The following is a 13,293-nucleotide window of genomic DNA, read 5'->3' as shown; positions in this document are numbered from 1 at the left end:
TGTGTTGGATGGTAAGACCTGCGAGACCAGGGTTCAAATCCCCGCTCTGCCCTGATGCTCGCTTGGTGACCTCGGGCCAGTCACTCACTCTCAGCATAACCCGCCCCACAGGGTTGTTGTGAAGATTAAATTGAGAGAACTACATGCACCACCTTGAGCTCCTTGGAAGAAAGGTGGGATAGAAATGTAAACAAACAAACAAACAAACAAACAAACAAAGAGAAAAACACAACTGTCTTGGGCTTGCCCTGATTGTAACCTTCAGTTATTATTAATGTTCCATAGCAAAGGAATGTTGCCCTGTTCCACTGCAACTAATTTGTTAATGGTAAAAATCTTGTACACGTCTACTCAGAAGTAAGCTCTACTGTGGTCTGTGGTACCTGCTTCCAGGAAAGCTTACATAGGGTTGCAGTCTAACATTGATTGCAAAGGTAACACTCTCTTCTTACTAATAATCTAATTCGCTACTGAATATGATAGGGGCTGCAAGAGAAAGAGGGGTGACATTGTTATAAAGTCAGAGTCACCCTTCGTTCCCCACTTTCTCTTCATTTTTCTCGAAAGTAAGCACTATGTTCAGTGCTTCAAAGTTACCGTGCTTGTGATTGCAGCCAGACGCGTTCACTGGAAAGGGAGTGTTTTATTATGCGTTTTTACTCGGAAGTAATTGCCACAGAGCTAAAATATGCACGGGGGGGGTTTGCCCTATTCCCTAGACAGCGCACCTTACATGGACAGCTAAAACACGGAACTGTCTGAAGAGAATTCACACCAATAAATTTCCTCTTTGGGTGCTCCGAAGGGATAGCTGCTGCGAAGCCAGCGGAACACCCGCCCCCCGCTTTCTTTGAATAATCGTCTGTATCCAAATCAAATCAAGATTCATGGCATTGCAGCAAGTGAGAATTTCCCCGCCGGCCGTTCCCCAATTAGGACATCCGCCCAATGAGCGAATGGCTTTGCGGGGGTGCGTCGCATCTTCTCCCCCCCCCCACCTCCGCCGGATGATCCTTTTGTAATCCCATCCTCGGCGGGGCTGCGCGCCCTCCCCCTCCCCCCAAGGGGCGGGAATTAGGACCCCGGGGAGTATAAAGTCAGCTCAAAGGAAGCGAGCGGAGATTCTTAAACTCCCCCGCAAGGCTCGAAGGACCCTTATCTCCTGGGAATTTGCACACACACTCTACTTGGGGGCTTTGAAAAATAAAAATAAAAAATCAAGACCGAGTTGGATCCGAACCCGTGACCTTTCAAGCTGCTATAAAATATTCTCGCCGTCGCAAATATGCTAACGTTGTGCGCGGACGGATCCTGCCGTCTAGTTACAGTGATGGTGCTGGCTCTCTCTTTCTCTGGCTGCGCCGACGCCGCGGAGAACTCCGCTTCTATCTCCAACGCCATCATTAAGAGCTCGGCGGCGGCCGGATTTCCAGTCACCCCGGCGCCGTCGGTGTACGACGGAAGTAACACGCACCACCCCGTCGATCCGCACCAGGTATGTGTTTGGGGTGTGCGTGTGTCTTTTTGCGCGCGAGAGGGAGAGGCGGGGTGGGGGTCACCGTCTACCCACGGGGCTCCTGGGAGCCTTCTCCTTTCCGCTGGCGCTTCCTCACTTGGCTTTTCCTCTCCTGCAGGGCTATCCGTGCATCGGGGACGACGACTGCAGAGCGGGAGAGTATTGCGCCACCCCTGCCCTGCCGGGCTACCCGGCGGCACAGATCTGTCTTGCCTGCCGCAGGCGCCGCAAGCGCTGCCATCGCGACTCCATGTGCTGTCCGGGCACTTATTGCAGTAACGGTGAGTGTTGCTTGGCTTTGGTTGTTTGCCTGAGGCTGGACCTGCTGGGTGTCGATAAACCGGTATAAAGTGGCGGGGGGGGGGCAAGGTGCTCTAGTGCTGGAGGTAGAAAGCGCCCTTCCTCGAATGATAGTGAAATAAAATGATGTGGGTATTTAAAGAGCACTCTCCCCAAACCTGCCCGTCTGGCTGCGGGTGAAGTAATGGAAAGTCTATTGGCTTTTTGGCCAGCATCCTACCTGTCAATTGAGTGGTGGTGGTGGGGAGAAGTTTGGCTGGCAATGTGCAATTGCTAGAGCACTTACCTAGGAGTAAGCACCGTTGAATATAGGGAGACTGACTTCTAAATTAAATGCAGGATGTGCTTGCTTATGGTGAATGTTTGGGTTTAATCTTGCCAGAGAGCCTTGGGATGCTCTCTCAAAAGTTGATGGTATAGTGAAGGACTGTTACTTACGCAGGGTGACTGCTAGGATTTCAAAACTGATGATAAAACACAGTAATAAATGGCATTGCCTTAGCTAGAGTCCCTATTGCTTCATCTAGGCTGGCATTGTCTACCCTGAATGGTAGCAGCTGCCCAGTGCTGGACAAGAAGAGGGCTTTTCCGTCATCAGCTACCTAATCTTCTTAAATGGAGATGTGGGAGATGAACCAGAGACCTTCTGCATGCCTGACATGTGTTCTGAGTTATGATCCCTCCCTGAAGTTGGCTCCAGAATAGATTGTGCTGTCTCAGGCTAAGCGCTTGAAGAATACAGAGCAGCAAGCCCATTCCAGTGCTTAGGCTTCTTTTCGTTCCTGGTGGTGTTTCAGGTTTTCAGTAACACCTGAATGAGGACTCCCAACAGTAGGAGAAAGAACTAGGTAAATTACCCAAAACAGCTGGATTACTAGGCACTAGCATTGAGGTCCTGAACAGGTTATAGGCTTCAGGGATGCGAGGCATGCAACATAGTATGAGTATTTCACTGTGTAAATGTGTTTTATAAACGGAGCACCAAGATTTTCTCCAGCATCTGAGGGAGTCTACCCAGGAACAACAAAGCAGAAGACTGAAATGGTTTTCCATAGCTATCAGCTTGTTTTCACTGAGTTTTGGTTTGTTTATATTAGGGATCTGTGTACCAGTGGAATATGATAAATTCCATCCTGGGGAGATTGAGGAGACTGTCATAGAGAATTCAGACCATGGCACTTTGGACCTTCACCCCAAAAGGACCACAATTTCATCCCAGTTTCACTATGCAAAAGGTAAGGGTGTTAGCAGCTATACAGGCTGGGGTGGGGTGGGAAAGAAGGCAAATATGGCACTTTTAAGGTTTTTCAAAGTCTTGGAACAATTGTAGATCTTGACTGATAATGGATGCGTTGGGAGTGATTGTCCCACTGCATGCTGCAAACTAATGTGTTGTAGACTGCTGTTTTGACCACTGCAGTGGTGCTTTAAAAATCTGATATTTATGCCAGTCCCTATATAGGCATTTCATCCCTTCCAGGGTTCTCTTAAAATTGATGCCTTCCGCTGTGAAGGCTTCCTTTCGAAACCTCAAATGGTGACATTCTCAATAACTATGTACACATTTCTAGCACTTGGGTGGCCAATATTTTGAAGCTTGCTTTCCCCACAAAGTTTTCCTTGCAACGGATGGTACTTGTATAGTGGGACACACATGTCAACAACTGTTAGCAGCAACCCAAAGACATGCTCTCAGAACTGGGCAACATCCTTTGTCAACACATGGCTTGTTTGGTTCAGTGGCTTGCAAATTCCTGTTTATGGGGAACACTTTCACACAATGGATCTGCTAAGGAACTCTTAATATTGTCAAATTGTGTTAGAGAGTTCTATGGCACATACTCAGCTTGTGTGGCACTGGCCTCTGGCCTTCCTATGCTCCTGCATAAACACACATATACCTGTGGTATGTGCGAGTTATGGTGAAGGTTTCAGGGAAGCACTTTGAAAACCATTGGTTCAGTGTCTTATCACTTTCACTGCAGTTGCTTAAGGAGAAAACAGGACTAGGGATAAACAAGTATCGCTCTGTTCTCAATTACCCTTTCCTTTATTTCCTCAGGTGAAGAAGGTGACTCATGCCTCCGCTCCTCAGATTGTATGGAAGGACTGTGCTGTGCCCGTCATTTCTGGTCCAAGATTTGCAAACCGGTTCTTAAGGAAGGCCAAGTGTGCACAAAACACCGCAAGAAAGGTGCTCACGGTTTGGAGATCTTCCAGAGATGCAGCTGTGGGGATGGATTGACTTGTCGGATACAAAGAGACCACACAATCAGCAACTCACCCAGACTACATACTTGCCAGAGGCATTAACTGTTGCATTTTTATTACTAAACCTGATGGACTTAAAGAGACTGAGGTGTGGGATACTCTTGTTCCGGAAAAATCACCTCCAAGGACTGACATGTTTTAGAGTTTACACTAAAGTACTCCAGCATCTTGCCCCCTCAAAACTGGAGGATGAAGCATGTTTCTTTAGGGAACTATTTTTAAAAGTAACTAATTACAGTAAATTACTGTGTCTGTAAATTCTTGGGTGTGGCACTTAACTGTACATGATGGGAGATTTTAATTTTTCCTGAAGTGCTGCATGATCTTGTCTATTGTGACATGTGTTGTACACACTGGTTTTATTTTATTGAGCCTATTGTTTTGACAAGTGAAATAAATTTCTTTTAATTATCTGTTGGGTGGTGATTCTGTTAGTTGGAATAATTATAGCCATCATTTGCGAATCTTTTTGTACAGTAATATCTGATCACATACTGTCTCCGTGAGTGTAGAAGCACCAACCTAAGAATTATAGGGAGGGATTATACTTGCAAGTTAGAAAAGGTTTGAAACATCTGACACTCTTCAGTTTTGATCAAACGCTGGGGAAGAGTTTCAGATCTCTAATTGTAGGTGTGCTAGGCTGTAACTCTGGTAACTGTTTCCCCATCACTTCAGCCCATTCTGTGGGTTGCAGATTTCTACTGCTGGGTTTCTACAGTAAGTCTAGAGAATACCTAGCATGAAATATTACTCTTCCTCCCTCCTGGCAATTTCAGGGGTGGGTTCAATAGCAGTACAAGTATAGGGGTTGCAGCAAATTGCCATCTAGATAAATTTTCTATTTCTGCTAAACTAATCGGGCTCTGAAAGCATTGTGTGTGCAAGTATTGCACCATTATGCTTGACAACCCTCAAAATTAAACGGTACCGGTAACTACTGTGAATACTGAGCACTTATGTTGCATGAATTCCCCCCACCAACAGTAATCTTCATTCAAAACTTTGTTTATAAAGTATGCTTTCTCCAGTGAATAGACATCTAATTTGTGTTCTGTTTGTAATTCTAAGAACACACTTTTCATTGATATTTCAAGGTAGCTAACAATAAAATGTGCAGGTATCCCAAGCAAAAGCTTGAGGTGCATTCATCTGCATCTCAAATTGAACTACTTTGGAAATTCAAGCAAGAGCTGAAATGCCTTCATACAGGTGTTGCTGAAGCTTCCCAGGATCTCATTGTTGAGGGGAGGATGGCTGGGACTTGAGGATGGTCCTACTTAATTGCGCTCCCTTCCAGCTCATCTCTTGTCAAAAGACAAAACTTAAGGAATACCAATTCTTGATAGCGATACTTTTGCTTTAGGGTTGCAGATTAATTTTAATGGGATAATATGTTGTTATTGCATGATCGGGCTGTTGAAGATGGAGCTTTCTGATTACAGGAATGCTCCATCATTGACAGAAGGTGGTCTTAACAAATGCCAACTCCAGGAGAAAGCATTCAGATAGGGCTGCTTGTCATTTCTATTTAGTTTCCTCTCCCAGATGGATTTGGTCACTCTTCCCTTCCCCCTGCACTTTTTAAAAAAGCTAATCATTTGGCTGTGAGGCCTTTTCAGCAGTATACATTCTCTTGGCATGGTGAATCAGCACTTCTTAAAGGTTAAGGCACACAATCCCCCATAGATCATTATCAGCTGCATTCTTTATTCAGGCAAGGTCAGCTATTGCTCCATTATTTGTATGTTTCTCCAGTGCCATCTTAAGCTTCAGTAAATTGGCCTGAGGGGCTTTGCTGCAAAGACATCAGGGTGGTTTCAAAGCAAAGGAAATGTGATTGCTGTGACACTGCCTTGTGGAGGGGTGGCCTGAACTGATGAGGAAGGATTAATTTCCCCCCTCCCTCTGCCAGCCTTTATCTGCCACAAGAAGATGCAGCTCTCCTCCCAGTGATCATCTGTGGCTAGGGTCTCAGGAAGACACAACAGAGGAGAGGAAACAGGAAACCGCTTGCTGCAGAATGAAGAAAACATCATTTGCAGGGAAGTGACAGGCAGCTCCTTAGAGGGAGAAAAGCTATTAAGTGTTCCCTTTTCAAACCACATCCTCCTTCCCCCTTCCCAGCCCTACTGCCACTTACAATGGCCCAGATCAAATTCACCTGTGCAGCCTTGGGAGGCATAAGGCCAGAACAGAGGAGGAAAACTCAACCCTGGAAAATGACCTGAATGAGGAAAGGCAGAATGCTGCTTCTATAAGAACTCCTGCATTAATCACCATCATAAAGGGAGCTCAGTTGAATGGGCACAGAGGCAGAAGCAGTGAAATATTGTTTCTCAAAGGCACATGCTGCAGGCAAAGTCTTCCACCTGCATCCATGCAGCATCTTTTAATGTTTCATTTTGGGAAGTAGTGTGTTGAGGATTCCAACCTAAACACCTTATTTAATGGCAATAATGTGGCGGCCCGATGCAGTCTTCAGTACAATCCTGGCATGATACATCTGAGCACACAGCATAGAGACTGCTCCCCGGTGTGGGACCTTTGTGAGATGAAGGAATTTTATCCTGCTCATGTTCACAAGTCCCACTGAGCTCAATTAAAATTTACCTACTGCAATCTAAGCCTGAGCAGCATTAGGCATGACTAAGGCTATTGAAAGCAATGTGTTTAAATACATCTGATTCTTCATGAGCCTGGGCTGTTTATATAGAGTTGCTCATTTGAGAAAATACTAGCTTGAGGTTACTTAAACTATCTCCTTAATTTTGATATACATTTTATGGCTATAGTCTGGGGACAAAAAAGGTTCAAGTAAGGGTTTGCAAAATAAAACACTGCTGAGCTTTGCTTCTATGAGAAACTCCAATTTTTTTGGCTTCGACTCCCCTATTTTATCTGCCTATATAAATTGCGCTTGTTATGCAAACCAGATTAGCGCATTGATGTGGGTTATCTCCCAGCTGTGGCTTCTTTTTGAAGGCAGTTTTATGTTTAATAGGGACACCCAGCATAATAGCTCTGCAAACATAATGCAGTGCACACAATGGTACTTCACTTCCTTTGTATCCCATTTCAAACTGTAGCTTATACCTTCGGCTTCCCTTGGGAATCTAATAGCACTCTGAGCAAAATTAAACCCTATTTCCATCGAAAGAGAAGCCAATGCGCTCAACGTGCAAACGGATGTTGCGGATGAGAGTAAGGAGCTACATGACCATGAGACTTCTGCTTTCTACATTCATTTCTACTTGGTTCGCATATGAAGGGGGCTTGAGAGTGTGGAGAGCGGTTTCTGATTCCTAGAACTACCTACGAGCACCCAGGAAGGAAAATGCAGTTGCAAAGTGGATAGTATAATGATACAGAAATAAAGAAAGGTTTAGCCCTGTGATGCTGCCATATAGGACGGAAGAGGAGTTGGACTAAAAGATTCAGGCAGGAATAGTTGAAAATTTGAGAGACAAATTAAAAGCTGATGAGACAACAGAGACTGTGGATAAAGGAAGCATCTCAAGATTGTGGAGAGGAGAACAGCAGCCTTCTGCTCGCCTGCAACATTGCATGCAAATTCCATAATTCACAACAAACAGTAGCACAGGAGTGGGGGAGATTTTGGCAAGAAACTGAGTCTCGGGGGCCACAAACTAGATTCTGGATTGGGACCTATATGTCTCTTGTATATCTTGTCACAAGAAGTAACAACAAGGAGAGGCTGGACTAACTGTGCATTTAATCTGAGCACCAATACTGGATTTGGAAAGAAATAAGGAACCAATGGGATGAAAAGCATCAACTCACATGATCACAAAGCTGCTAAGTGGATAAAGGTGGTTGTGCGTACTGGGCTACTCCACCTTTAAGAGTTCTGTAGAAGAGTGGATTGTCACACAAATTACACCTACTGAAATCCCATTCTTTGCACAACCATTAAAGGTGTACAAGCCCTGCTACACACACACACCCAATTATTTTAATTTATTTTTATTTTATTTTATTACATCTTGCCACCTAGTATAGACAGCAGAATTCTTAACAAGAAGTGAAGCTGGAAGAAAAGCCGGCTGGAAAACAAAGCATTACACTAATCCAAATGAGAAGTAATCAAAGCCTGAACCAGTGTCTTCAGCAGGTGATTTCTGTACCTTGTTGGAGCTGCCCATGCTTTTGTATGCTTCAGCAAGTCCCCCACCCACCTTGGCAATGTGCCCGACCCTGAAGTTTTAACAAGCTGAGATCAGAAGCTCCCTGCTTTTATCTTCCCACCTTGAAACGCCTGCTGCGGAGCGCACCTGAAGCAAGTGTCTTTCAGTTGTTTCCTATATCGCTGTCCTGGATTGTATTAGATGTTTGATGAATGTGTGTATTTCTCATATGTAAGCAGTGATATTAATATATGATTATGCGCTTCCTACATTGCTGAAATAATCACATCTGTCTGAGCAGTCTCACCTACTGAATGCTACAAACTGTTCTTCCATTACAGTGACCTTCGCCATGCTAAGTCCCTGTGAAAACGCATGGAGGCATCTAAATATCTAAACTCAGCTTTGAATAGTTAGATGAGGCCCTGTCTCCAAGGCCACTGGACTCTCTGCACCATTAGTAGGGGTGGACTTGGTAAAATAATGCGCTGAGTGAGGACAAAATTCAGCACCCTCTGTCCTCTCGCCTTCCATTCTGTGCATGCTCTCAAGGGCATTTTGTCATAGTTTTGCGCCCCGTCTGCTCAATGACCTGTGGGGGAAGGGAACTGCCCACACCGCCCTAAATCTGGCACTTATCATTAGACTGAGTGAGCTGACTACCGCAGGCAGCTGATTTGGGGTGTCATGACAAAGCATCAAATCAGAAATTTCTAAATTTATTGTTACTGTATTCTTCATCCCAGGGGGAGGTGCTTTGGGGGTTTTGTGCCTCAGGTGCCACTGTGATAAAATGGTTTAATTCCTAGGTGCAGGGCTGTTTTCAGAGAGTAATGCTGGGTGGCTTCTGCTCTATCCAGTGGCAAATATTCTGTATAGTTCCACGGGATTCCACTTTGTCCCCAATGCTTTTAAATATCTGTATGAAGCTGCTGTGTGCAGTCATCAGAGAATTTGGGAGTCTGGTGTCATCAGTATGCTGGTGACACCCTCCTCTACCACTCTTTACTATCTTAGCCATATGTGTTGGTGTTGAACCACTGCCTGGAGGCTGCATTGGATTGGAACTGGGGCTAATAAATAGAAACTGAATCCTGACAAGACAGAGACCAGTGCTTCTTGTATCTCAGCTGGCTATTTGATCTGTTCTACTGAGAGCTGCACTCCCCCTGAATGAACAGGTACTGTAGGTGCTGTTTAGATCAGCTTTGTTACTTGAGCACAACCGACCTCGGTAGCAAGGAGTGCCTTTTACAGCTCTGGCTGGTTAGCATGCATTTGCTTGTTCCTATGATAGCCTGGCTACAGCTTCGTATGCTCTACTGATCTCATGTCTCAGCTACTGTAATATGTTTTGCAAAGGGCTACTGAAAATGCAGTGTTTCGGCTGGGACTTCTATATAATGTCATGCAACATCTGTTCTGCAGGATCTGCAATAACTGCCTACACAATACTGGACCCAATTTAAGGAGTCAGTGTTAACACACAAAGCACTAAGGAACTTGGGGCCTAGATATTTGGCACAGTCGTGCCTCCCCACCCTCGTTTCAGCTGACCTGGGCCCTGAGATCAACAGGGGGCCCCTTTCCCAGTGTCCCACCAGCAGGTGCAGCTTGCTGTGTAGTGACATGGGGTAGGGCCTCCTCTGTTGTGGCTCCCCAACTGGAATTTCATCCCCCACGGATGGCCACAACATAGTGGTTCTTCTGTTATTGAGTGAATACATATTCTCCGGAATATCTATCCCTGCTTAAAGTGTCCTTTTTCAGGTTAGATGGTCAGAGCATAAACAGTATTCCAACTGCAGGCACACCATCAATTAGAAGCAACTTGAACAGACATTCAGGAAATAACCGCATTGAAGGGGTTCTCCCACTCCTTCCAAGGACTTCTTTAATGGACATTCAATTGTGCGCACCATTTCAAAAAAGTCTGGGGTGCCCTGAATTCTGGGTGTGCGCTTACTTTCTGATCATCATGTAACACCTAATACGAATCTTCCCCTACTTTAAAGATAGTTTACCTACAATGTTCTAGTCTAGAGGGGTTTTGTGTGGGTGTGGTGCCTTTTTAACGTTTATTTTCTTATAGTTGTTCTTTAAAAGTGCTTTGATAATATGAAGACAGAACATCAAAGTAACCCATAATAATAGCTCTTTGTATTTAAAAAGTCCCATTAAGCAGAGGATCTCAAAAGTGTTTTCTGTTTCTTAAATAACAAATACAATTAGTTGCAAAATATCGTTTCCCCGAGGTCACAGAAGCACCTAATCTGAGGTCACTTACTTTAACTTCACAAAGAATTTCCCCTGGAACAAATGGTTGGCTGCTTTCTGCCACGCCATGCAATTGCCTTCTGAAACTTTCCCTGTTAGTCATTAAGCACATGGGGCCTGCAATCCTGTGCACGCTTACCTGAGAGTAAGCTTAGTTGAACATAGTGGGACTTCTGAGGACTAGAATGGACATAAATCAATGAGTTTCCTCTGTAATGGAGCTTGGTTGAAATAATTTATTGATTCAAATGTGATATTAATTTATAAATCACATTGTGACCATTAAGATTTTTGTTTGGTTGTAAACTAGAACCAGGTGCCTGATCACCTAAGGTCAAAAATTTTGTCTGCAATTCTTTGTACATTTATCTGAGACTAAACACGTGGAACTTACTTTTCAATAAACGTGCATAGGGATGAGACAACAAATGGTCACATTAGGATTCAGGCAATGCATTTAAACTCACAGGATTCAGGGCAACCTTTGACCAGTGCAAGGCTCTTACTCTACAAGGCTTTTTCCTACTTAGCATACATTTGTTGTGTGAGAAAAAAACTGAAATCTAGACGTATACTTCTCTTAGTGCCAGATTGTTGAGTCTATTGCACAGTACCTCAAGATGCCTACTAGTGTAAGGCACTGTAAAAACTCTTACACCCTGCCTTGCAAAAGGTGTACTGGCACAAAACTTTGTACAATCTTATGCATAAGGTTTGCCTAACTCTCAGTATGTTTGCTGGTTTGCAAACACCTTTGCTAACTCATACAGTAGTATGCAGGCACTACCAGCATGTTAAGCCTGAGAAGAAGACTAAGGGGAGACACAATGAGAGTGCTCTTCAAATACATGGACTGTCACAGAGGAGATCTCTGCTGCCCCAGAGGACAGGACTATATTGAATGGGCTCAAGTTACAGGAGTGTAGATTTCAGCTGACCATTAGGGGAAACATTGCCATGGTAAGAGCTGCCCAACAATGGAACCAATTATCTACAAAGGTGCTGGGCTGTCCCTTCTATCCCTCTCTGGAGGTCTTGAAGCAGAAGATGGACAGAGACCCGATTCCAAGATCATGAAGGTCGGAGTCTAAAATTTTCCTAAATGCACTACTTATTGTAGTCCTAAATCAATAATGGGGAAAGTCTTGCAAGCATGTAGCCCAATCACACGTATGTTTATTCATAGGTAAAGGTAAAGGGACCCCTGACCATTAGGTCCAGTCGTGACCGACTCTGGGGTTGCGGCGCTCATCTCGCTTTATTGGCCGAGGGAGCCGGCGTACAGCTTCCGGGTCATGTGGCCAGCATGACTAAACCACTTCTGGCGAACCAGAGCAGCGCACGGAAATGCCGTTTACCTTCCCGCTGGAGCGGTACCTATTTATCTACTTGCACTTTGATGTGCTTTCGAACTGCTAGGTTGGCAGGAGCAGGGACCGAGCAATGGGAGCTCACCCCGTCGCGGGGATTCGAACTGCCGACCTTCTGTTTGGCAAGTCCTGGGCTCTGTGGTTTAACCCACAGCGCCAACCGCGTCCTTTGTGTTTATTCATAAGCCATGGCTATTATACTCAGTGGGCTTTATTCTAAATTAAATGTGAACAGCCTTTTCAAACAATAACCCCCTTTGTCAGTTTTGATCATTTTAGATTGCTTGTACTTTTATTTTTATAACATTGTTATATACCTCGGTTGAGGGATGCCTCCAAATAAATAACCCTGCAAATAAATGCATGAACGAGACTGCAACGTTCATTATATTAGATATGCCCACAATGTTCAACTCAGGATACACAATTTCCCTCTTAAAACAAACGCCACCCTCCTGACAATTTACTTGCCAAGCATGTGTAGTTTTAATTCCATTTTGGCCACAGAAGGGTACAGAGAATCAGGTTAAACCTTTTTCAAGCTTCCTTGTTTGATCCCACTAAGTAAGTGATATGTACAGATTTTTTAAAATAAAAAAAACCACTTACTGAAAAGCAGGGGGGGCGAGCAGGTGATTGGCTTTCTGGTAGAGAAGTTTTAATGATTATACAAAAGAAAAAAACAAGGTAGGCCACCTGCTTAAGCTGTTCACTCCTGTTCTTCTAATTTGGCTACAGGGCTGGGTAACTGAATCTTGATCCCATTTGAGGTTGGGAAATGCATACAGGTGGCCAAATATCCAATTATTTCAGTTCTAATAAAAACTACGTACTATTGTAAAGAGAGGGGGGGAGTTGTTTATTAAACCTCATCTTTTTCTTCAACAAAGGGATTACATCCCTGGGCAATTAAAAACAATGCTTTAATTTTGTTTGTTTATTTATATGTGCTTGATTCTGTTCTCTCTCTTTTTCTTTTTTTTTTGCCAATAATTAAAGGTTTTGGAAATAGTATTGAGGGTAGGGAAGTAGATTAAGGAACATCTGCACTGCCTGTGTTGCTCCATGAACGCAACAGAAAACAGGAGGAGAACCCACTTATTGGCTTATATTTCCAAAAGAAAAACAAACAACCCCCCCCCCAAGTGAATGCCATTCTGGAAACAATTAAGTCACAGAAGGGACCACATCACTCTGCTTTCTCTACACCTCTGTGCACTAACCTATTTATCATAGGAAAATGTACTTTTTAATCTGGAGTGTAAGTCATGCCTTGACCTCAACAACCTAGATTGATTCTGCTGCCCACGAGAGTGGGTGTGGTTACTCAATACACATCTGCAAACCTTTCTACACCTTTTCTTCCTTGCACATCTCCTGGGTGAATGAAAAAGGAAGTGGTGATTGTGAT

General features: G+C 44.2%; 1 protein-coding gene across 1 annotated transcript; it reads left to right on the top strand.

Annotated features, from left to right (window-relative positions):
• Positions 1-1,037: 1,037 nt before the first annotated feature.
• On the top strand, positions 1,038-4,498 carry DKK1 (dickkopf WNT signaling pathway inhibitor 1). The gene is made up of 4 exons (XM_053388612.1): positions 1,038-1,495; positions 1,635-1,797; positions 2,914-3,051; positions 3,879-4,498. The coding sequence occupies exons 1-4, from the start codon at positions 1,286-1,288 to the stop codon at positions 4,127-4,129; spliced, it is 762 nt and encodes a 253-aa protein (XP_053244587.1). The 5' UTR covers positions 1,038-1,285; the 3' UTR covers positions 4,130-4,498.
• The last annotated feature ends 8,795 nt before the right edge of the window (positions 4,499-13,293 follow it).

This window comes from Podarcis raffonei, chromosome 5 (genome assembly GCF_027172205.1).
Source record: "Podarcis raffonei isolate rPodRaf1 chromosome 5, rPodRaf1.pri, whole genome shotgun sequence".
NCBI lineage: Eukaryota > Metazoa > Chordata > Lepidosauria > Squamata > Lacertidae > Podarcis > Podarcis raffonei.
Note: the sequence above shows the minus strand (reverse complement) of the source record. Positions and strands in the feature narration are given on the sequence as shown.

Coding starts and splice junctions, on each gene's coding strand:
- DKK1 (XM_053388612.1), top strand. CDS start 1,286: ATGCTAACGTTGTGCGCGGACGGATCCTGCCGTCTAGTTACAGTGATG. Junction 1,798..2,913: donor GGGCACTTATTGCAGTAACG/GTGAGTGTTGCT, acceptor TGTTTATATTAG/GGATCTGTGTACCAGTGGAA. Junction 3,052..3,878: donor CCAGTTTCACTATGCAAAAG/GTAAGGGTGTTA, acceptor TTATTTCCTCAG/GTGAAGAAGGTGACTCATGC.